The sequence below is a fragment of the Pezoporus flaviventris genome, unplaced genomic scaffold, assembly GCF_033815535.1.
Source record: "Pezoporus flaviventris isolate CSIRO_AGI_PZ_B2104156 unplaced genomic scaffold, CSIRO_AGI_Pfla_v1 ptg000043l, whole genome shotgun sequence".
Classification (NCBI taxonomy): Eukaryota; Metazoa; Chordata; class Aves; order Psittaciformes; family Psittacidae; genus Pezoporus; species Pezoporus flaviventris.
The window spans coordinates 1,568,636-1,591,819 of NW_026892591.1; the positions used below are offsets into that span (position 1 = coordinate 1,568,636).

General features: G+C 50.2%; 1 protein-coding gene across 1 annotated transcript in view; it reads right to left on the reverse strand.

The window, feature by feature from the left end:
• Positions 1-23,184, reverse strand: part of LOC133276204 (fibrillin-2-like) — a 95,535-nt gene that overhangs the window by 35,111 nt on the left and 37,240 nt on the right. Inside the window, exons 8-12 of the mRNA XM_061466816.1 lie at positions 18,795-18,992; positions 17,321-17,446; positions 8,044-8,169; positions 1,336-1,488; positions 498-695 (exon numbers count right to left, since the gene is read on the reverse strand). Coding sequence (XP_061322800.1) covers positions 498-695; positions 1,336-1,488; positions 8,044-8,169; positions 17,321-17,446; positions 18,795-18,992 — 801 coding nt within the window. The remainder of the gene's footprint in view (positions 1-497; positions 696-1,335; positions 1,489-8,043; positions 8,170-17,320; positions 17,447-18,794; positions 18,993-23,184) is intronic.

Consider the following 23,184-nt stretch of genomic DNA (forward strand, 5'->3'; position numbering starts at 1 on the left):
TGGGGCTGCAGACACAAACTCAGCTGCCTCTGCAGGGTGCTGCAGTACCTGGCTGACATGCACAAGATGCCTCAGCCTCTTGGAAGAAAGGTGGGAATCGATATTTATCAACATCCAGGGCATCTTCACAGGCTTCAGCCCTTAGCACGGGGCTATACAGGGATGCCCATGAGAGAGGCATCCAAAGTGGTAGGAAAACCAGTTTTGTAGGGGGGAGGCAGAGAGGGAGGTGCTAAAGTGAAAGCTTCATTCCTATTTGGTCATTAGGAAGGTATGCTGCACTGGAGCCAGCAGATGCTGTTTGATCTGCTTCTGGGCTCAGCACCCTGCACAGAATTAGCGTCACATCCCATCGCTCGCCTTGTGTCAAAATAAACCCCGCTGCTGTCCGAGAGCACGGCCGTGTGCAGGGACCAGCCCGCAGGAGGAGGCGCTGCCTGTGTCCTGCGACGAGCAGCCCCAGTGGGTCAGCGCAGTAAGAAAGTCAGTTTAATTACCAATGCTTGAGCTTCCTGCGCCCATTCCGGGCAGACCCGGGATCCCGCCTTGTCCGTTTGCCCCGTTTGGTCCAATGCCTCCAGGCCCATTGAGTCCTGGCCCAACACCGTTGGGCCCGAAGCCAGGAATTGCTGGAAAGTTCCCAGGGAAGCCTGGCACGACTGGGAGTCCTTCGATGCAAAGCCTGCGGTACTCATCTGAAACAAAGCAGCTGCCTCAGTGCTTTTCCAAGAGGGCCAGAACCCTCCTCCTGCCTCTGCCGGAGTGCAGGGAACAGAGGGATGGAGAGGGACTGGCAGGGAGCAAAGAGGATGGGTGCTGATGGGAACAGGGCAGATGGGTGAGGAGAGCTTTAGCACTCCGGAGCAGACGGTGAGACACAGCTTGCCAGGGTGTTTGGCAACAGCTTCTCGGGGTGGATGGCACCATGGGCGCCCTTCATGCAGGAAAGGACAGGACATGGGAAGGTTCCAGACACTGTAAAGCTCTACCCTGCTCAGAGGTGGTGTTGGAAGAAGAGAGGCAGAGAGCTACATCTACAGTGCTGTGCCTCCCCAAGGCCTCCTGCTGTCTGGGCTCACCCTCATTTAGCCCCACGGTTCAATTATGGTGGGAGCCAAAGGGAGCTGAAGGGGCAGGAGGAAAGGGATAACTTCTTGCCTTGGCTGAACTCATCTGGCTCAGCATCAGATGAGACCCAGGCAGGAGAGCCAGCATCCCCGTGTGACCCTTCCCTGCATTGTACGGTGATGAATCTCCCCGTCAAACCCTGGGTACCACTATGGCCATCAGAGCCAGGACGTGGCCAAGGATGGAGGCTCTTTGTGCTGCACTTACCAGAGCCCCGGACAGGGCACATCTCTGGGGTCTGAGCGATGGCCCAGCAGCGCCCGGAGTCGCAGCAGCACTGCATCTTGGTGTACTGGCCCGGAAGGTCCCCGGCACAGCGGCCCCCGATCAGCGCAGAGAAACACGCCCCGATCCGCTGGTCTGCAGAGGGAGAGGACAAGGAGCCACGTTCACAACCTCTCATCACCACGCTCCTGGTGAGTGCCCGTTCCCAGTGGTGCCTTTTCCGGCTGCCCGATGTCCCAACCTGACCTCCTGCTCTGCCTCATCCTCCCCAGATGATGAGGTTCTCCAGCCCCTCCATCTGGAGCACATCAAGGCTGTAGGGCCAGGCCTCATTTCCCAGTATTACATCTCATGTCCCCATTTAGGCTTCTAAATACTATAAGCAGGTTGAACAAGAACCAGAAACAGGCAGTAGGTGGGCAGTCCCTCTCCACTGGGAGCTGGACAAGATGACCCAGCAGATTCTGGCTGAGTTCACAGATGAGATCCCCCACCTCATCCCATGCTTCCTCACCTTCCCAGGGAAATGGGGTTATTTACAGGTGTCTGTCCTCTCAGCAGAGCTTCTGCACTTACAAAACATCTCAGGGATGGGTTCCCCCATTGACCTAATGCTCCAGCTAGGACAGGGAACAGGCTGAGATGAGGTGGTCTGCAGGAGACCACTGCAAACACTGACACAATGGACACCTGGACCTATCCCCTCGCTGGGGACAGATAAACTGCTATGGACTAAATCCTATTATTCAACAAAATAGCATCCTGGGGCTGAGATGTCCGTTCTTCAGGTTCCTCCTCTGACGTTAGCATCTGTCTTGCTTAGTTGTACTTGTGAGCAAGGGTTGGCCATCAATGCCAGTACTGAAGTCCAACAGGCCCTGAACTTGGCTACATGGAGTCTTCTCCTCTCTTGGGCCACTGGACCCAGTGTGATAGATTTCCCTCTAAACTTCTGCCACTGAAAACACTTCCCTGTGATAGAAACAACCCAGTGCTGCCTGCTGCTGTTTTGAGGGCTCCCAGGCTGAGCGGGCACTCCCCAGCACTCCTGCTCCAGGCAGCGGTCCTGGGGCACGGCAGGGCTGGCAGACCACGGTGGGCAGAGTTTCCTGCACCACTTTGGCCAGGCTGGGGATCCAGGCGCTTCCTGCATCAGTGATCCCTGTGCCGAGCTAAGGAAGGAGCTTCCCACAGCCACCGCTGCCCAGTGTGGTCCTGCACAGCTCAGGCCTGGCAAGGACTGGAATCTCATTCCCACAATTGATTTAATGGCAAATGTCCCAGGCTTCCCACAAGGACGCATTCCCTGCCAGGTCCCAGTGGCCCCGGCATCTCTCACTGAACAAATGGACCTGTTCCTAATTCCACATCCCTCCAGCCTACCCACTCCCATTCCCAGCGGATGCCCGCTTCAGGTCATGGGTCAGTTCCCACAGCCTGGACTGAGCTGGGAGGAGAACAAGTCCTGGATGGTGGTCACAGTGCATGAGCCTGGCCAAAGCCACAGGCACTGAGGCTGGCACCAGTGTTTGGTGTGTGTGGAATCTGGACCAGGCCCAGGAGACTGAGGGTCCTTCACACGTCTAGCAGGCTCCGTCTGGCACCAAGTCCTCCAGGAAAACCTGGAATCTTCCATTCATTCATCTCCTGTCCTTATTTCTCAAGTGAATTAATGAGGGGGAAAGTCTGGTGTGATTTCTCAGCTGTGCCTCTAGCCAGCGGGCTGACACTTCCCTGAAGCACCATTGGCATCGATTGCATGGAGCTGTTTGATCGCTGGGCTGTGGTTACATTTCTTCTCTCATCACAGCTCAACGACTTCCAGAGGACAGTGACCCCATTTAAAGCCAGGGGCACTAAACCCACAGGTCTTTTCCTCAGATATAGCCTTTCCTGGGATTCATGGGTTCAGCCCCTTCTGGGAAACTTCATACACCAAGGAAACTCGAGCGAGGGGATTGAATGCAACGCTGGATTAGCTCCTACTTGTAGTGAAGGGCAGTACAAGGACAGGGGTGTTTGGGTCATCCCAAGCCCTTGATCTCTGGCAGGTGGCAAGAGTGCAAGAGCAATTCTCATGTCTTGGAGGTTTCGGCAGGTGCTGGAGGCAGGAGATGGCACCTTGACAGGTTGATGCTCCTCAGCATCCTCTCAATGCAGAAAGAAGCTGCTTTCTGAACAAGCCAGGGCAGGATAGTGGGGCCATCTGGGAAAGCTGCACCTCCAACCCTTAACGGGGGTTTAACTCAATCAGGACTTAGGGCTGAGCTAAAATGAACCTCGAGATCTGAGGGTGGTAGTTTGGAATAAGCCCTTTGGCCATTAGAGAGGATAGATCCCACCCGGCTCCTGCTGCTCTGCTGTGGGATGCTTGCTGTCCTGAAGCTGTGATACATGGTGACAGCCAGGCAGTTAATGGGTAAGGAGGGATTTGGAGAAGGCAGCCTCCTTCCCCCCAGACAGACATGTGCTGACAAGTTTGACAAGGCAGGGAGGTCACAGCAGTTTGTGCAACGGAGGGAATGGTCCAGCCCTTACTCATCTGGACGCCGTTATTAACTTCAGCTGCCTTTGCTGCAGTTTGCAATCGTCTCTCTCAGAAATAAAGGTCAGAGCTAATTGAAAACTCATCTGGAGCTGCCTTTGGGCAGAGAGAGGGGTGGATGGAAAGAACAGCGGGTCTCTGCAGTCCCCCCGTGACCTCCTGCAGGACCACCCACACCAGCGCAAAGCCATGGTGGGTTTGTTCTGCCTTCCCCTGCAGCTGTAAAGGGAACAGGTTTGCACAATAACCTCTGTAAATCAGATAATGCTGCAGGCAAGAAAGGAGGTAAAATTCCACATGAGATTAGACAGTGCACAGAGGAGGGGGATAGAGCCACAGGTCTGCCAGAGGTCTCTGATTCCCCTGTTTCAGTCTGAACCCATCACCCCTTGTCCTGTCGCTCCAGTCCCTGATGCACAGCCCCTCTCCAGCATCCTTGTAGCCCCCTTCAGACACTGGAAGCTGCTCTGAGGTCTCCACGCAGCTTCTCCTCTCCAGGCTGAACAGCCCCGATGTTCTCAGCCTGACTCCACACGGAAGCTCCTCCAGCTCCTGAGCATACTCATGGCCTCCTCTGGACTTGCTCCAGCAGCTCCATGTCCTTACGCTGGGGACACCAGAACTGCAGGTCGTCTGTGCACAAGGTGTCTAAGACCAGTTGTGCACCTGCAAAGGACTTTGCAGTGTTCATCCCTGTTTCTTTGCTTGGTGGTGGGGTAGGGACAGGGGGAGATGGAGGAATGGAAAGTCCTGGTACTGCTTCCCAGGAGAGCCCTTCAAAGGGTGGGTATTTCTCTCACTCTGTGTCTTGTCATGTACAGAAACTGAGAAGCCCAAGTGACCAAGCCCAAACCAGTGGTTGCAAAAGGCAGTTGGCTTTGTCTACAAAGGACTTGAGGGCTATTAGCTCAGAATGGAGCTGCAACACAGCAGCGTGTAGCCAAAGGTCTCCCACCCAAGATGTCCAATGGTGCTTGGTTTTCAAGGAGGAAGGGTGCAAAAAGGAGCCTCATACTGCGGTGAGGACAGTCAGTCTAGACCGATGATGCCGACGATGGAAAACTCACCAATTCCCTTCTTGTCTGGGTAAGGTTAGATGGTGGTGTCTGTCTCAGTGAAGAGTCACACCAGAACCAAGGCACAAAGCACAAAGCATCCCTCTGTGCACAGCTCCTGCATCCCTCAATGCCTTGGTTGCTGCTGAGGAGCTCTGCTCAGGGCCCCAGCTCCTTTTCAACCTGTTTTGAGCCTGTGACCCTCATCCCATTTCCCTTTGTCATTTCTTGCCCTCACATTTCCTTATTCCTCTTGCTCTTTCCTTCCCTGGATAATGACCAAGGTGGGTAAAAAGGTGTCCCCAGGCAGGTGAACTCCTCAGTGACACCCTCCCAACCTTCTCTGAGCCCAGGACGTTGCAACTATAAGCAAGATCTGGCCCTACCCAGAACTTCAGGCAATAAATCTGCTGCTGCTGCCCAAGCAAAGCAAGACCCAAATCCTTCAGAGCATTTGCTGCACTAGCAGGGGAGAAGAGCAAAGAAAGCGATGCGCAGAAGTGCTGACTTGCCACAGACAGGGGAACACCACGCGCGTGTCTGGAAATGCATCTGCAAGGCCGTTTTCTTAAGCTGCTCTTGGAAAGCAACACATTGTCCTGGAAAGGGAAAACCCAGCTCCCAGCCTGCTGGAGCTTCTGCAGGACCTTGAGCCTGCCTTTGACAAGCCTGACTGAAGGAAGCTGCTCTGAACATGCGTTGAACTGGATTCCCTGTGTCAAGCACAAGTGGTTGAATCATTCAATAAATCACAGCGTAGCACAGAATCATAGCATCAAGTAGGTTGGAAAAGACCATTAAGATCATCAAGTCCAACTGTTATCCCAGGACTGCCAAGCTCCCACTAAACCCTATCACTGAGGGCCTCGTCTACACGGTTTGTGAACACTTCCATGCTCATTTCAAGCTCTGACAGCCTTTCTCCAGCTTTGCTGCTGTTCCCATTTCACACTGAAAGCACCTAATGAGGGTTGGGCTCAACCCAAGCTCGGGGCCTTGCTGTTTCAGCTGCAGAAACTACAGGAGATTGTGCAAATGCAATAAAAAGGTGTTTACTTTACTCAAAAGGGAGGGGAAAGGGATGGGAATATATGAAGGCTGCCACCATAAAGTCACCACTTAGCCAGTGCTGGTGCCCCATGATATATGAGGCACCGTGGTCACGTCCAGTCTAAACATCTGGAGGTGGCAGTGTGACAATCTCTTCAGCTCTCTCCTGACGCCCTTTATCCACATTATTTATTCATTTCCAGTTTTACAAACTATTCCTGTGATTTATATCAATCAGGGACTATCATAAACCCCCCAAACAAAGCACTAACACACCCCCCCCCCCAAATGCTAGAAACAAATCAGGGTTTGCAAAATATGGATCCCAGGGCAACGACACCCCAAAAGTAATTGTGTCTTGTGCCAGAATAAATACTGTCTGTCCCAAAATGTGGCAGCACAGCAGCAGCATGTATGAGCTGAGGGAAATGGCTGGAGCATGATGTATTGAGTTCAGCTGCAGTCATAGTCCACTGCAGCGAAACAAGCTTCGGTCCTTTCCAAACCCCCAACTACTCCCTGATTCTTCTCTGGCTATTTTTAAATCTGGGCTTTCTAATTTTACTTCGTTTTCATTTCTCAAAGCTCTTGGTTTCAAGGGAAGTGGGAAATGTCCATATGACTCATCCAGCCCTCCAGGCGGATGGCAGGGTCTGGGAACCAAGGGAGGAAAAGCAGTTCATTCTCATTAAACTCTATCAGAGGTGATTCTTGTGTTAGACTCAACACCAGTTTTCTTTCCACCCCTAGAACATGATCATTTTGTACTCCAGTTGCTGTGGATAGAACAGAATCTGGAAGGGATTTTTTCCCCTGTTATTCATTTCCAAGACTCAACAGAAAGCGGTACCTGACGTTTGCCATTGCACTAACATTGCTCTTGTACCAGTTTCTCACCACAAATCCCTGCATCCTTGCCTTTCAAAAGGCAAATGAACCTCCTGAACAGCGAGACAAACACTGGGATTCATTTTGACTAAAGTGCCCCCGCTGAGAGCAAGTAAACAGAGAGCTGGTCTACTTATCACAGAAGCTGCTGTCTGTTACAGAGAGAAATGGACCATCAAATAGTGACAAGGCTTGGAAGGGCGTTTTGATGTGTTAAACAAGCAAGATTCACTGCAGGCTCGGCAGGCTGGAGGCAGGACGGCTTGTCACTGCGCGGAAGGCTTGGGCTGGGAAGCTTGGAAAGCCAGACCCCTTGAGCCAAATGGGAGCAGCACACACCAGCCCCAGCGAGGCCATCCAGCACCTGAGTGCTGTCGTGTGCAAGAGCTGAATGGTGGCCCTGTAAACAGGTTGAACACGGGTGCAGGACTAGGTGTCAGCAGTGCCCTGAGCTGTCCTTGGGAAGCATCTCTTTCTCTCCACTGGGTACAGAGGGGATCCAGACCAGCAGCTCAGTGCAAAGCAGCTCACTCCCCAAAGACTGAGTTCAATGAGATGAACCCAATTGAGTCCACAGCCCTGCTGATTATTAGCTTGGGGCAATTGGGATTTATGAGCCATTACCTGTGGTCTAAGCAGGAAAGAGGACGAGATGCTAGAAGTCACTGTTTGTTTGCACTGGTTATGCAAACACTTGGAGTAAACCTTTCCCCACTTCACCTCTGCAAGGCAAGGGGGTGAATGTGCAGTTGTGGGATGACACCTGGTGAAAAGGGGTAGCATCTGGGATTCTCCCACTAGCTGATGCAGTTCTGTGAGTAGGAGCACAAGGAGCCTTCTTCAACCAGACACCTTCCCCCCAGCCCTCCTCCTCAGTGTCTTCAGCAACCCCTTTTCAAACACCTCAAACATTGAGGCTCCTGCAGTCCAAATTATGGAGAGGGAGAAAGCCCTGGTCTGTAAAAGCACCAAAACCTGTGACCAGAACAGGCACATGCAGGGACAGCACAAGGAAAAGAGCATTTTCCAGCTATTGCAGGAGCAATGTGCCCTCTGATCTGCAAAGACAGTGATTTGCAAATCCTCCCCTCTGGGGCTCAGAGCGTGACATCTCCCCATACCTGCGGTCCTCAGATGTATTTAGCATCTTACCAATGCAGCGCGATCCATCAGGGCTGGTCATGAAGCCACGTGGACACGTGCACACGTAGCTGCCTGCGGTGTTGGTGCACTCCCCACCATCGCACACGCCAGAGATTGCACCACACTCGTCCACATCTAGAACAGAACAAGCCAACAGTGATTAGGATTCCCTGCAAATCACCTCCTTGCCTGGAGTGCAGAGCCAGGACCAGCGCTGGGATCGCAGAGGAAAGCAGCTGCTGTTAATGGGTTGTCATGGGATGCTTGAGACCGGCTCATGCATTATCTGCTGAGTTTCTCCATACAGGAGGGGTTTGGATCAATTTTAAGTGCATTCAGGCATCTAAATCCAGGTGGAAAGGCCTCTGTACTACCAGTTAGGCAAGGAGGGCCCAGACATGTCACGCTGTGGGTTCAGCTCCTCCATCAGCAGTCCTATTTTAATGTGATTTGCATAACAGTGCTATGAACACGCCAGAGTTGGAACTGTTTTATCTCCTCACAGGGAAAACCAGAGAGATAGAGAGTCCTTGGAGAGATCCCACCCATAGCAACCCAAGAAACACCATTCCTGTTAGCAAGTCCTGCCCCACACTGCTTCTGCTCAGCCTGCTCCTCCAGCAGCCCACTGCTGTGTGTGTGACTGTAACACACCAGGGATGTGCACCTCTCTGGATTTAGAGCATGGAAAAGAAGGACATTGCCACGAGGTTTTGGGAGGTGGAACAGCCAGACCCAGGCAACAGAAGGGCCAGGCAGCCCTGGTGCCCAGGCAGGTGGTAACAGTCATGGGAAGGCTACAGGAGCACCAAACCTCAGAGGAAGTCACCCCAGTCATGTAGCTTCTGAATGTACAAAGTGCTCTACAAGCATCTCTCTAGTGTGAGAGCTGAAAGTGAGCAAGGCTCCACCACCACAAGCTCACCATGGAGATGTGCCCATTGCCAAGATCCTGGATGCCTGGCTCTGCAACCTAAGAGAGTTTCTGGGGATGAAATCTTGCTCAGAGTTAGATTTTAATCCACGTTGCAAGAACTGAGGTGCAAAGATGAGACCCTACAGGGTTTGCTTGAGAACTGCAGGATGCTCCAGCCTTTTCAGGCCATTTCTATTACAACCTTGACAAAATTCTTGAGCAGAAAGTTCAACAAGTACCAGTACAGATGATACCCAGAGAGCCAGACTATAACTTATAGAATAGAACAGTTAGGGCTGGGAAGGATCATCTAGTTTCAACCCACCTGCCACGGGCAGGCACACCTCCCACTAAAACTTGTGTGCAGTTATCACCTGGGACCTAAAGCTTTGAAAAATCAATGGGAACAAAGGGGTAAATCAGTTCTTTTAAAAAGGGCAATCTATTTTCCACTAATTAATATAATTAGTAGATATTAATATTAATATCTAATGGTAATAGCATTAAATGCAGAGGTTCCAGACGTGCTTGTGGGGCACTTGACTCAAGGACTTCTCTGGGAGCAGGGTTATCGATATTTCTATTGCCAACTGAAATCTGATTCAGAAACTGAGATGGAATTAGAGCCAACCTCTACTTAATCCACCCAAAGCCATTGCCTGGGGGTTATGGCCCAGCTGGTGGTAAAAGACAGAAGCAATATTTGCCCAATAGTTTTTACAGGGGCAAAATAAAAGAAACACAAGAAAACCTGCCTTGGCAATTGGCAAAATGAATCATTTCTGCCGAGCAACTTGATTTATTGGAGTTTAAATCTACAGTGCTGCTGTGAATGGCTAAGGGGGGGGGGGGGGGGGTTATATGCAATTCAGATGCTGCCTGGGGCTGGCAGGAAAGTAATGAAAAGGAACTGGTCAAAGCCTGCTCCTTTGAGGGGGGTTTTGCTGCCGTGAACAGCCCAGCCACCTTGCAGAGCCTGATGGCATTAGCATGTGTGAGGTTAGAGCTGCTGCAGGGCAAAGGCAGAACAGTAAAGACCTTTCACATGGGAATGGGGATGGAGAATGTCTTTGGAAGAGCTCATCCAGCAGACTTCAGTGATGAAGGGATAATGGGAAGGTTACCTGAACCCAACCCATCAGGGCAAGGGAGGGACCAGAGAAAACTGTGCTAGGAGCTGGAAGAGCTGGCTCTGGTGATGGGTGGATGAGCCTCAGTGTCAGAGCTGAGAAAGAGGCTTGAAATCTGTGTAAGAAATAGGTGTGAGTTACCCAGAGGGGTGCTGAGCTGTGCCCTGTCCAGTGGCAAACCAGGAAAACGACTTCGGGAGGAAACATCCGACTCCAATCTCACAGTGCCATGCAGTGGCTAGCGATGCTAGTGCAGCCCTGAGCAGGAGCAGGTAGGTGATGGTACCTCCGAACAAGGTTAATTCCTGGATACCAGAGCTCTGTGTGGTGCCAGCTCTCACAAGAGGGTGATCACAGAAAGGAGGGGTCAGACAAAGTGAGACACAATGAAATGCATCCCGCCCAGCTCAGCAAGAGACGGTGGCAATGCGTGTGTTCAAGATGATCTGAGCTGCCCTTTGAAGTGAGACCTACGGTACAGAGACCCCCCCGTGGGTGCTTCATGTGGTCAGAGCAATCCCCTTCAATCCCTCCTCCTTGCTCACACAACCTCTTACAACCACAATTGGCTTCTTTTTCCCTCTGGCTGCAGCCCTGAATCCTGCAGGACTGAGTGAAACCCCGATTTCAACACACACAACGTGAAGCCCAAGTGCATAGGGCACGTTGTACACCCACACATCAAGGTGCATTCCTGTTTGGCTTCTTAGGAACCCTGGAACTCAACCAGTCAAAGGTTCCAACCAGGTTGTGCAAGCAGCAGAGGCATGGCCTCTGTCCTTGCAGTGCTCCTTTAGCTCTTTGATGCTCAGAGCCCTCCCAACCCACAGACACAACTCGAAACCTCCAAAGGCAGCAATGCAAATCCTCAGAAAACACTTCCCCCACCTGGGCCCCTGCAGTGAAAGAGATTTTATCACCACAGCCTGCCCTGTCATTTAATTACAGGCCTGTGTTTGGTTACAGTCTGCAGAGCACTGGAAGGGAAAGAGCTTTATGAAGCAAAAGCTGGTTGTGCTATTCGAAACAGCAGCTTAAAAACCCCTGCAGAGCCCGCCTGAAGCTTGTTGTATCAGAGATCTGGAGGCCAGCTGACGGGCAGGCATCTTACTGCATCGGGACTCATGACATAGCATCAGTCATCCAAAGAGAAGTGTGGTGGGGGGAAGCAACGGCATTCCATTCGTAAGGAAAACCAGAGGCAATTCAAAAGGTTAAATCAAACTGCAGCGTTCTTTTCCCCCTTGACAATCCCAGCTCACGAGGGCAGTGCCAGCAAGACGGAGGGAGGAAGCCCGGTTCTCAAGGCTCCTCGCACATCCTGTACTTTGAGAAACTGAGCTCTGGGCTTCGTTACTGTTTTAGCTCTTCCCCACTACATTTTGCCTTCTTTATTTGCTCTTCGTAAAGCATCTCCTAGTTTTTGATTCATTCAGAGCTGAAGCCTGTGGGGAGCTTGACACAGTGGGAGCGGGTACGTAGAGCTCTCATTAACACCCAGCTCCAGGCAGGGAACCCTTCCAGCTCCAACCTGGCTACTCCAGGACTTTTCCAACCCTCTGTTAAAACTAAAGGCAATATCCCACGTGCTCTGCTCGTCAGACAACGGCAGCATTCAGTGCAAACGTTGACTTTGGATCTGCTCTCCAAGGCGCTGGCTTGGAGTTGGCCTCATCATGAAGGCTGAAAGTGCTGGAAGCCAAAGGCTACAGAGCTTCAGAAGGAGAGCTGCAGCCTGCGAAGCCCATCCACCACGGGTGCCCATAGACATGGTGAAACCCCAACCCTTCCATCCGCTGGGAAAACAGGGCTTGATGGGGAAAACATCCCTGTGTCACGTATAGCAGAGGTCATGCCTCATCAGCCCTCTCTCGTGCAGCACATGGGACTCTCAGACCCTTCCCTTCCAGAAAGCACAAAGAAACCACAGAGGAGGGTAATGGAAGGCTCCAAACCACACCAAACCCATGGAAAGGAGCTTTGAATGGATCCAAACAATGAGCTCTTCTGTGGACGCTTTGTAAGCAAATTGAAAACTCGCTAATAAAATGGCTATCATGTTCCAGTTGTGAGGAGAGGGGGCCAGCCTCCCCTCTGCTCGTGGAAAAGCAGGAAGGCTCCCTCCAATTCAGAGCCGTGACTGCGATTCAACAGGCTGAAAAACACAGAGCCTTGTTTTCACTAGGGAGCTGGGGATTTGGGGTGGTGGTGACGAAAGGGAAGCCTGTGGGGACATTAAGTAGCATCTATTTTGTCACCCTATTGATGCTAAATGGAAAGGGGTGAGCAGAGGAGAGATTTGTGATTGAAGGATTTGGCCTTCCTCAACAGAATCTGGCTTCTGGAGATGCCAAAGATGGTCCAGAAGGCTCAAGCCTGGCTGGATTTGGACAGCTTGCACTGAGCATGCAGTGCCTCCCACTCCCTGGCCTGGTGTTTCCCCATGTACTTATTTGTACCTTGTATTTTATCATCCTGGAACAATTTTGGATGCGAGACACTCATTCCTTTTGGGGTATTGGGAAGCGTGCTGGGTGAGGTGCTGGCATTCCACACTTGCCTGATAACAGAGCTGGCTTAGCATTTTGTATACAGTAGAGGAAGGGCTATTGAGAAAAGAAGCTAAATTCTCAGCAGAGAGCCATTAGAATGATGGAAGGAAAAAGCTTTATTCAGTGATTCCACCCCTAACTCCATGCCATGGAAATGTTCCCTTCAGTGTCATTTTGACAGCTACTGCCAGGTTAACTTCAAACCGTCGCCCTGTGTAACAGCCCCTCACTTCCCTATGGCTGCTTGATAAAGGTCTTTGTATCAGAGGATGTGTCTGATTTCAGCTTTGATGATTCCTCTCCCCATTTTGCAGTTAGTGCCAGAAGGGCTTTGTGTCCTTAACAATTCCATTCTTCCAGCAGCGTTATCCATTGGATATAAGCATGCCCTTCTCTCAGTGCTCACACACTTCCCATTCCCCTGCAAGCCTCAAGATCCTGCTCTTTTCCAGTTTCCCCATAAACCAGGCACAGGATCTGTCAATTCAACCCTGAGCTCGCAACATCCTCCCTCCTTGCTCATCTTTCCATACCAACACAGCACAAAATGCAGCCCTTTGGCACTTGCAAAGCTGGCTTTGTGTCCAGGGGTGGCGAAGAGAGATCCTTCCCCTTCCACCCCACTGCTCTCCCTGCCAGCAATGTCTCATTATACATTGCACAGCCCCAAACTCAGGAGCTCTGGATCCCTCGAGCTGCCTCGGAATACAATGAACAAAGGCACAAAATGAGCCACTATTTGGAAGTGTCCCATTCATCAGGGATGCGCTACAGAACTAACCCTGGAACTGAGCGGCCCTGAACGTGGAGGATATTTAGGGTCAAATCCAAACTTGATGCTGTGCACACGTTCTCATGTGCTGCAGACAGCAAAAGGACATCATCTGCCTGCTGGGGTTGACCAAAATTCATCCAGGACCTCCAGCTGCAGCCCCCTTACGTGCCTGGGAGATGGGGCCTGAGCTGGCCTCTTATCAGCGTAGAAGATCCTGCATAAGAAAAGCATCTTTATACTTGAGGGATTCAAACGGAGCCTTAATTCCAGGTGCCGTTTGTGTGAAGAGATAAGTATCACCATGGGAAAGCAACAACATTATCTCTACTCCTGCCTTTTCCCACCAATAAACAGCCCCAAAGAAGATTAGTGGCACATGCTGCTGCCTGAATAAGGGAGCCATCATTCATCAGCAGAGCCAGTGACATGGGCTCTGACCTTTGGCTCAAATGCAATCCCATCTGCTGACCTCACTCCCCAGCAGGAATCTTCTAAGCAGAAAAGACAAGCTCCTGGGAACTAGGGAAGAATTTGCCATAGACATTTCATCTAGTTTTAATACTTCCTGGATGCTAGGCTCGGATAAGGAGTCTCAAAACAAGAGGAAACCATCTCCTCTTCCTGAAGCAGGATGGTCTCAGCGCAAGCTGAGACATCCCTCCTTTCACCAGCTATAAATTCAGTGCAAACAGGCTCAACAAGGGAACTCCTGCAGCTTTGAGGGTTTAGGCTTGGAGCATACCTGGATAAAGAAAATATCCTCTTATGCTATTCTGATGCACACCCTTGGCTCAGTGAGGAGGTTACTTGGATGGATGCAGCTACTTTGGCAGTAAAATCTCAGTAGGGCAGGAATTCAGTGCTCTATCCACTGTACCAAACAGTGCTCCCGATGCATCAAAAGCACACAGCAAACACCAAGACAGGGTCCAGATTTTCCTGTCTTTATAAAGTGTTAGCATCAGAGGAAGCCCTTACAAGATGCTGGCTCTCTATTCTGCTCTTCAGTGACTTACAGGGGGTGTATGTCCTACAGGGAAACAGGGATAACCCAAATAACCTCTTCCCCTTCTGGCTGCCTGGTGGGGACGTGCTGGTGATTTGTGTCTCTAAAACAACCTCAACCCTGTCAGTTTAGAGCAGCCTTTATGCTTATCCCATTTGCAGAGAGGGACCTCTGGGTCAGTAAAAAGCATCCTCTTTTGGTGGTCTCCTTAGCAATTGAGCTAAGATAAGTGATGGAACAGACACCATAGACGCTGAAGATGTCTCTTTTTATGGCTATCCAGGAAGGAGAGTGAAAGGAAGCTGTTTATGGCCACATCATGCTGCTTTTGCAGGCGTTCTGGGAAGTGGGGACCCACGCAGAGGCCCCTCGCATCTGGATGACAGATTCAGACAATGGATTGGTTTTAATCTTGCCATATAGGAGATTCCAGCTAAACTGATCTCATATGTGCTTTGCCTGGTCCCCAGCCAGCACGGGTGAGGCAGAGCAAGGCAAGAGTGATTTTCTGTGTCCTGAGGTTCTAGTGCAGTCCAGCCTTCTCCCATCAAGCAGCCAAATTGCATGGGACATCCCTGAATTTGGGGAGCAGGCTCTTCACCTGAGACGCACGTAAAATGCTTTGGATTCCACGAGTTCCAAGTCCTTGGATGCTGGAGCATTGAAACTCTTCTGTTAACTTGAGAAAGTCTCGTGGCATCCTGCCAAGGAAGATCCACAGACACAGATGTCTGCTCGACATGAAAGAGCATCCGTCCCCCACCGAAGGATTAACCTTGTAGGTTGGGTCTCACTATGGAAAAGCTTTTCGGAAGGACTGAATCCAGGTCACACGGAATGCACTGACACAGAGACTACTACAGTTATCCTAGCCAGGAAAGGTCTGGAGCACAGGAAAGTGAGGCTATGGGAACAGTCACCTGGAAGCAGTGATGCTCCTTTCCCTGAGAACTGACTGTTGGGAAAAGAAAACATAGAATCCCAGATTGGTTTGGATTGGAAGGGACCTTAAACACACACACACACACACACACACACACACACACAACCTGGTCTGAAGCACTTCCAGGGATGGAGCATTCACAGCTTCCTTGGGCAACCATGAGACAATGGATGCTGTCAAACCCACAGTGCCACAGGGGTGGGGTGCTGTGATGCTGACTGCTTCAAATGTTCTCTAGTGCATTTGTCACCCCATGTCTTGGTTACAACAGAGCCTGGGAGGGGAATGCTAGGGAAGTGGAGCTCCTGAAGCCCAGCTAGGTGGGATGCAGTCACACCAGTGCAATGAACACGTTTTATCCCTAAAACGCCAAACACAGGCAGCAGGGTTTCATTAGGGTATGTGGGAAAGAGCTTTAACAACCAAGGCAGGAAAAGTTTAATGCTGGTTTCCTTTTCATTTGCCAGATGTTTGGAAAACACAACAAATGTTTACTCCCCTGTTTCTGAGAGGTGCAGCCTGCATGGCAAGGTCCTGCTGTGGAAGGCTTGGGGAGAGCGTGTCCTTCCCATCACACACCTCTGAGACACGCCAAGCAGTGACAAAGGAGATGTTGAGACTGGACCTTAGGGAACTAGAGGCAGACCCTCATGAAGAGGGCTCAGATTGGTGGCACTATGAATGTTCAGCATTCCGACTGCGCCTCATCCTGCCTGTGCTCCACACTTTACCGCAGCAGCATGTGCCTTATGGCATGGACCAAGACAGTGGTCTCACCGTGTGAGTCCTGAATTTAACTGAGTAACACAGTGGACCAACTTATCCTGAGTCCAAGAGCAGTTCCAGGACTTCCAGAACCAGAGATCCCCCTTAACTGCCACGACTAGTCTTAACATCGTTAAATCTTCACCCCCCAAAGCACTTTGAAGCACTGTATCATTTCCAAGAGACGCTGAGGCTGGAAAGGTCACCCCTATTTACACCACCATTGGAGATGGGCAAGGTGCATCCTACAGAGTAACCAGAAAGCCAGGCAAGCCAGGCAGGCTGTCTGCGGATAACCTTGACCTAGCAAGGAGGAGTGCTTCCCCAATGGGACCGGGACAGTACCAGGCCACTGGCTCACAGGATCAATGCTCAGAGGATGCTGACTGGCATTTCGTTTGCCCTTGCTTTGTACTGAAGGACAAGGCTCAGGTTCTGTCCAACTTGTCAGTTTGGAAGGATGTCACCAGTTCAGTGAAGCATCTCTGCACTGACTTGCTCCATACCCTCATCTCATGGAATCAGACCTTCTGCAGCACACTGAGGGCCACGATTTCATTTCTGCTTGCCTTATACCATCACCATCCCAGTTAGTCAGACTCCACCTGCTTTGCCTTCCTTCCAGTCCCTCTATTGAATCAGAGGCAACAAGCTGCAAGCTGCAAAAGGATGAATATCCAGTGGATAAGGAAAATATTCCTTACCAGGAGAGTGGTGCAACCCTGGGACAAGAGCCTCAAAAGGAAAGGCTCAGGCTGAGCTTTGATAGAGCTTTGAAGCCAGTCCTGATCTAAGTCAAGATCTAAAGCCCTCCAGAGGTCCCGTCTCTTCAATGAGCCTGCGCTGCCATTAAAAGATCTTTCAGAAAATACCTACATGAATAAAGCCCTCTTCCTAGTCCAAGAGATCAGGCAAGCTCCATTCCTCACTGCCTTGGGCTCTGGGAAGCAGGCAAAGAGATCAGAAATGCATTTTGCAGGACGTTTTCTATCATGCCTTCATGCCTGCCGTACTCCCTCCTAATTGGAAGCTAACACCAAGGCTGGCATGGGAGCTCTTTCACTTCTCTACTTTGCCAGGCCAGGAGATGCCCTGGGAGCAGAGAGGCTCAGTTTTGAATGGCCCTCGTGCTCCCAGCGTGTATCCTGAGCCCTGTGCTGAGCAGGCTGCTGAAGCTGTGCAGGGGGTTGCGGTCCTACCTTCACATCTGTGGTTGGTCTCGCTCTGCTTGTGACCCGCTGGGCATTTGCACTCGTAAGAGCCCACTGTGTTGATGCAGTTTCCACCTTGGCAGAGGCCAGGAATGGCTTGGCATTCGTCCACATCTACAGGAAGAAGAGCAAAGGTCTTAGGAAGTGAAGCCATTGCAACACATGAATTTTCAATCCCATCGTGGTGAGAACCCTATGAGGAAGAAGCAGCTTTGCTCAAAGTACATGGATTTACGTTTCATAACACAATTGCCCATCAGATCACATTAGAAATAAGGTGAAGGGCAGAAAATGGGCATAAATATATTGCTGCCTTATCTACTTAAGCAAGAGGGGAACAAGAGTATAGTAAAGTTTCCCAAAGCAAACATCCATGTGTCTACCCCCTCGTGGTTCAGTTCCAGGCTGGTAGCTGGGTTGAGAAGTGGCTTCATGGGATGTCCTCCTGCAGCCTTCAGAGAGCAACATCTGCCACAGGGCAGAGGGGGGAACCTATGCACTCGGGTTTTGCTCTTCAGCTCTGTCCCAGGCTCATCCTGCAGCCATGGTGTCCACGTCAGTGAGGGGACACCATGCTTTCCAAAGCATCTCAGGAAGACCTCAGTACTTGCTGCTCAGAACCACGCTGCCTGTGTGATCTGATCTAGACTCCAGTTCTGCTTGCACTAACAGTGAGTGACAAATCTACTAAATAGGCCAAGCCTTCCTGAAGATACTGGGGCCATAAAACACAGATTACAATAGACAGCGAGAAAGTTCTCCTCTTCAGCCTTCCCAGTTTTGTCCTGTGGGATTTGGATGGTAATTTTGGCTTTTGACCATAGCAGGTAAAGGCTGAAGTTAGTTGCAGATGCAGAAAGGAATTCATGCAACTCTGAACGGAGACCCCTGCAACCCCTTAGAGAGGCTGCCAATGGTATCTATTGATGGGAGCTCCATGGACCATTCTGCTACTTGTGCCTGGTTGCCCTGGACCCTGGATGCAACCTCTAAGCGTGTGATTTATATATATTGTAGTTGCCTGTGTGATCTTGAAGGAGTCACAGCTTCCATTTTGAACCAATACAATTTACAGAGCACTAGCCACCCAATACGAGTGCTGATCATGCTCCAGTGTTGGGACAGAAGCAGCACCACAAAAAGAGGCCATATGGAAGGCTGCAACTTAGGTTTAAACTGGGAGAAACACTAGCCTGATTATCTACATCTTGTGGGATGGAGGATGTCACCTGAGAACCACAGCATGGTGAGACTCTTTAACTGGGCTGTGATAATCTTAGATGATCCCATGAGACACCCAAGGTCCATGGGGATGCTCTGTGACATCTCATGATGGATTTAGAGAAGCTTACAGAGAGAACTGTTCTCTGAACTGGGGCTCCTGGCAGGCATTCATCACTCACCCTGTCAGTGCCCACCAGGAAGGGTAAGGGAACATCCTCTACACGTTCATGGCATTTACCTTGGCAGGCTCCAGTCCGAATGTTGGGAATGAAACCTCGGCGGCAGGGGTGCGGTTGAGCAGGGCACATCTCACACGGGTGACCCCAGGCCCTTCCAATGGTGGCACAACACATGGTCTTGGTGCAGACGATCCCACTGAGCTGGCCCTGGCACATCTGGTTATTCACTTGGCTAAAGCAGGGACCAGTGCGATAGTCTGAGGGAGAGCAACAACATCCACAGGTTAGATGGAGACACAAAAAGGCTTGTATCCAACACAGGGTGTCTCTTCCCCTGCCTAGCAGCACAGCCTCACAGGTGCTAGGGCGCAGTACTGGAGGTGGTGACCTTCTTTCTGCTGTACGTTTCATGTCATCACCAAGAGGTTCTCCAAGCCAGCTCTTCCTGATCTCCCTCAGCCTTTTCCCATGAGCTATACTTATTCAATGCCTTGAGACACTCCTTTTAAGTACTGGCCTTCGAATGAACCCAAGATATGAAGTCAGACAAAGAAGCAACTGCTGGGGATAGCAAAGCAATGACTCTTCATTACAGTTAGGGGCCAAGATGCCTATGGAGATGACATGGTACAAGCATCTCTCATGGACAGCCTTAGGGCCTGACAGCCTGTATACCATAAACATGAGGATGATGGAGGCGTCTTGCTGTCAGACCACTTCTGCTTGGCTTGCAGAGTAAGACTCCCAGTTCTCACCCATTAAACATTCTGGGAAAGGATTCCCAAACCTTTCCCCATGATGTCTACTGTAAATGCCACAAAAGGATTTCTACACTCTCTGACAGCCTGTGTAAAGTCAGCCTCCTGCTGTTATACATGTCACTGTGATTAATCTCTTTGGTTTAACTCTTAAAGGTCCCCTGGCAATTTTCATTACATCTTTGAAACCCAGATGCTGCCTGTTTCCCATTCCCAACAAGGATCCTCCTACCCCTTAAAGCCAAGAATATTTTGAAGGGCTTGTTTGCACTAAGGAATGTGGCTTTGCCACTCTCTGGGCTCTCATGACCCTTGATTAGGGATATTAGCACAGCAGGCATTCATCAGGAAAGAAGATTCTGAAACAAGAGGGATTTTCCTTCGCCTGGGAATAGACGATTGCATGCAAGTGTTTGATCTGCGGCTGGAAAAAGGACCTTTAACCACGTTATTGTCAGACCAGAAAATTCCCCATTAACTGCCTAAGGATGTTCGGTGTTGGTCAAAGAGCTGCTATTTCACATAGTCTGGCTGAGCTTTGCAAAGTTGCTTAGGGAATCTTGATGCTGAAGTGCCCAGTAACTGGCTGTGAACCCAAATCAGTCCCCAAATTAACCCACGGCTCTCTTTGCAGTGGAACATTTGGGTTTGACATGTGAAGCAACAGAAGACTTGTGTGGAGGGTGGTTATACCTCAGCCACGAGCCCTGGGCAGCATGAGCATCACATGTAAAGATGAATAGTTCTGCTTCCAGAAATGTCCTGGTGTAATATAGACACTGCCCAAAAGCAAGCTCCATTTCTTGGCCTGCAAATTCTCAGCTATAAGTCTTTCCACGCATGATCTTTGCAATCAGCTCCTTCTAGTTAAACCCTTACACACACGTGCAAAGAATAAAAAGCAAGAAAAAACATAATCTTGATGGTTTGAAACAGAAAGCTTTCTCCCATAGGGTATGTTTGCATGACAGCCACACTGGAGAACCTACATTTGCATGAAACCAGGAGAGAGTGGCTTAATGCTGGGCTTTAAAAGATCACCTGGAAATCACTGCAGGCTTTAGACTGCCAGTGCCAGTGCTGATGTGCCTTCCTCAGTCCTGTGGCAGCGCTGAGTAAAAACTGTGTGAGGTTCATCTGGGTTATCATTATCCCACCTGGCATCAGGCTAAGCATAAGCTATACGAGAAATCCTCCTCTGTCTCTGGGCAAGAATCAATGAGTGCAATAATTGCTTATTCCCAGCTTAATGCTCCTCTGAACTGTATTCCTTGAGCAGTGGGAAGCACAGCCATACTTTGAAACTAAAATGAGAGTGTCAAAAGAAGTCTGGTTGTGGATGGCACCGAGGTGTAAAGAGCAAGTAGGATCTGAGAAGAAAAAGGGTAATGATTGCGCCATTACGTGGGTATAAAAGGGATTTGAAAGTCAGACCAGAAATGCGGGCTGTGTCTGCACTAAGGAGTTACCAAATAATCCTCTTCTTTGTCCGACCCAAATTTTCACAAGGTACCAAAGCACATGGTCCTCATTAGGGTCTCCTTGCCACACCAAGTTTAACGCTTTAATTTGTTCTACTTTATTCCTAGGAAAGAAAGCAACAACATTTGAGTTGTTTTGTCTCTTCTTTTATGTATAAAACTGAAAGGCTCTTGCTCAAAACGTCAACCTTGAGGCTGGTTCTGAAAGCAGCAGAATTGGGAAGGCTCAGGAGGGCAACAAGGGCAACAACATCCCCAGCCTGCAAAGGAACTGCTGGAGGAAGTGGAAATCATGAGGAGGAACAGGCAGGTTGCAGATGGACTCACTTGCAGAGCCAGAAGCAGGAGGTGTCACAGGCAGAGAAGTGATGCTGGCTCAAAAGAAATAGAGGAAAGTGGTTCTCCATGAGAGGAACTCTCCTAACAGAGGATGTGATTGCCATAGATCGTGAGCTGCAGGTGCCTGGTGCCCAGGAAAGCCGTACAGAGGAGGCTCATAAAGGGCTGCTCTGCTCCTATGCTGTCCCCAGCTATCAGCATAGGGGAACTGACAGCTTTGAGGCACAAACTCAGCTCAGCTCTGCTTGAACGTGGCAGTACCCATGTGCTTACTTGTGAACGTCATCTGAGCTGCTTTGAAGCCTTGTTAACCCCTTCCTTTCCCCCTTTCCAAGTCAAAGGCAGCATGGAGAACACGTGGCTGATGTCGTTGTGGTGTCTACCTACAGAGGGCTCCTAGAAACTCACATCCCATAACTGTATAACCCAAAACTCAGTCGTACAGAGAGGAAAAGGGTAAACTCGCACCTCCCACGTCACCCCGCCGAGGCTGGACGCGCTGCAGCAAGCATTCCTCCAGATTGATAACGAAAGCACAGGGAGAACACCCCCTTTTTAAACAAATAATTGACAAAAATAGAGTTTCATATGTAGATTACTTCTTCGGAGGGAAGGAAGCCAAGGAAATTGCAGTCTGGAATGCAGAAAGCCTGGCTGCATTCCACCGCCCATCTGTTGCTAATTTTAATGGTGAAATGATTAAATTTTTAATGGGGCACCAATCAGATTTTATTAAGGAAATATGCACGCTTGGGTGTCTAAAGCCCATTTACAGTCAATGCTTGGGATCCCCCTTTCCAGGAACCCTGTCACAGGTAGTTCTCCTTTAGAAACTTGGTCTTTGCTGGTACACTTCTTAGAGGAGCAGAGACAAGGTGGCTTCCTCGCTGAAAGCTGAGAGTTCTTCCTGTTTCCTCAGCCTTCCAATAACAGTGCCCAGTGTTAGGGTATGGATGAGTTCCACCTTTCCATCTGCAGGTAAAGTTCTCACTAAAGAGCTTGTAAGAAATACCGGACCAGGCTTTATTTTGGGCATCAGAATCTTTTCACCTCTATGGAGGAGACTTTTAACACGTACCTGGGCCTTTAGAATCACTTGTAGCTGCAAAAATCAATCACTGCCTGACTTAACCTCTCCAAGTACAGTTAGAATCATAGATTTCTTGTCACCATCAGGTTAGATTAGGTTACTCTTCATGCCTACTCATCCTGAGCAGCCAGCAAGAAGAGAAAGCCCTCACATGGCAAAAGGCACCACAGAATCAGAGCTGAAGCATTAACGTGTTTGCATTAACCATGAGAAATCTGACTCTTTGCTATGCTCTTTGTGGTCAAACCCCAGCCTCCCTCCACATATGGCTTTGAAGCATCACCTCCCCTATCCTAGCGACTTCTGCAGAGCAATGGTGGGGCCATTGTGAGCCTTATCTACCCAACCCTGCAGCCAACGCAGGCCCCAGATGTGCTCAGAAGAGGAAGCTTAACGGGAATAGACCTCATTCCCAGTTCCCATGTTTGGCGGGTTGTCATGGAGATCGTTAGGAACCCCTATAGCTAATGAATCCCTGACAGTTCCAAGCCGCAAAGCCTTGGGGAGTTAATGGGTGGGATCCTTGCCATTACACATGCTCTTACACTGAGCCACGCTATTCCACTTGCGAGCAGCTTCCTGAAAATATCCCTGTAGACATTTTGAACTCTCCTAATGAGCGTCTAGGATGTAAGTGGAGGAACACTGTATGGTTGCTGAGGACATCTGCCTTCACCCACGTGCTGCATGGAGTCCTGCTGGAAGGGCTGGGACATTAAAGTGCATTACGGATCAGCCAAACCAGTATCCAGAACCTCACAGCTTCCCCATGTCCACCACT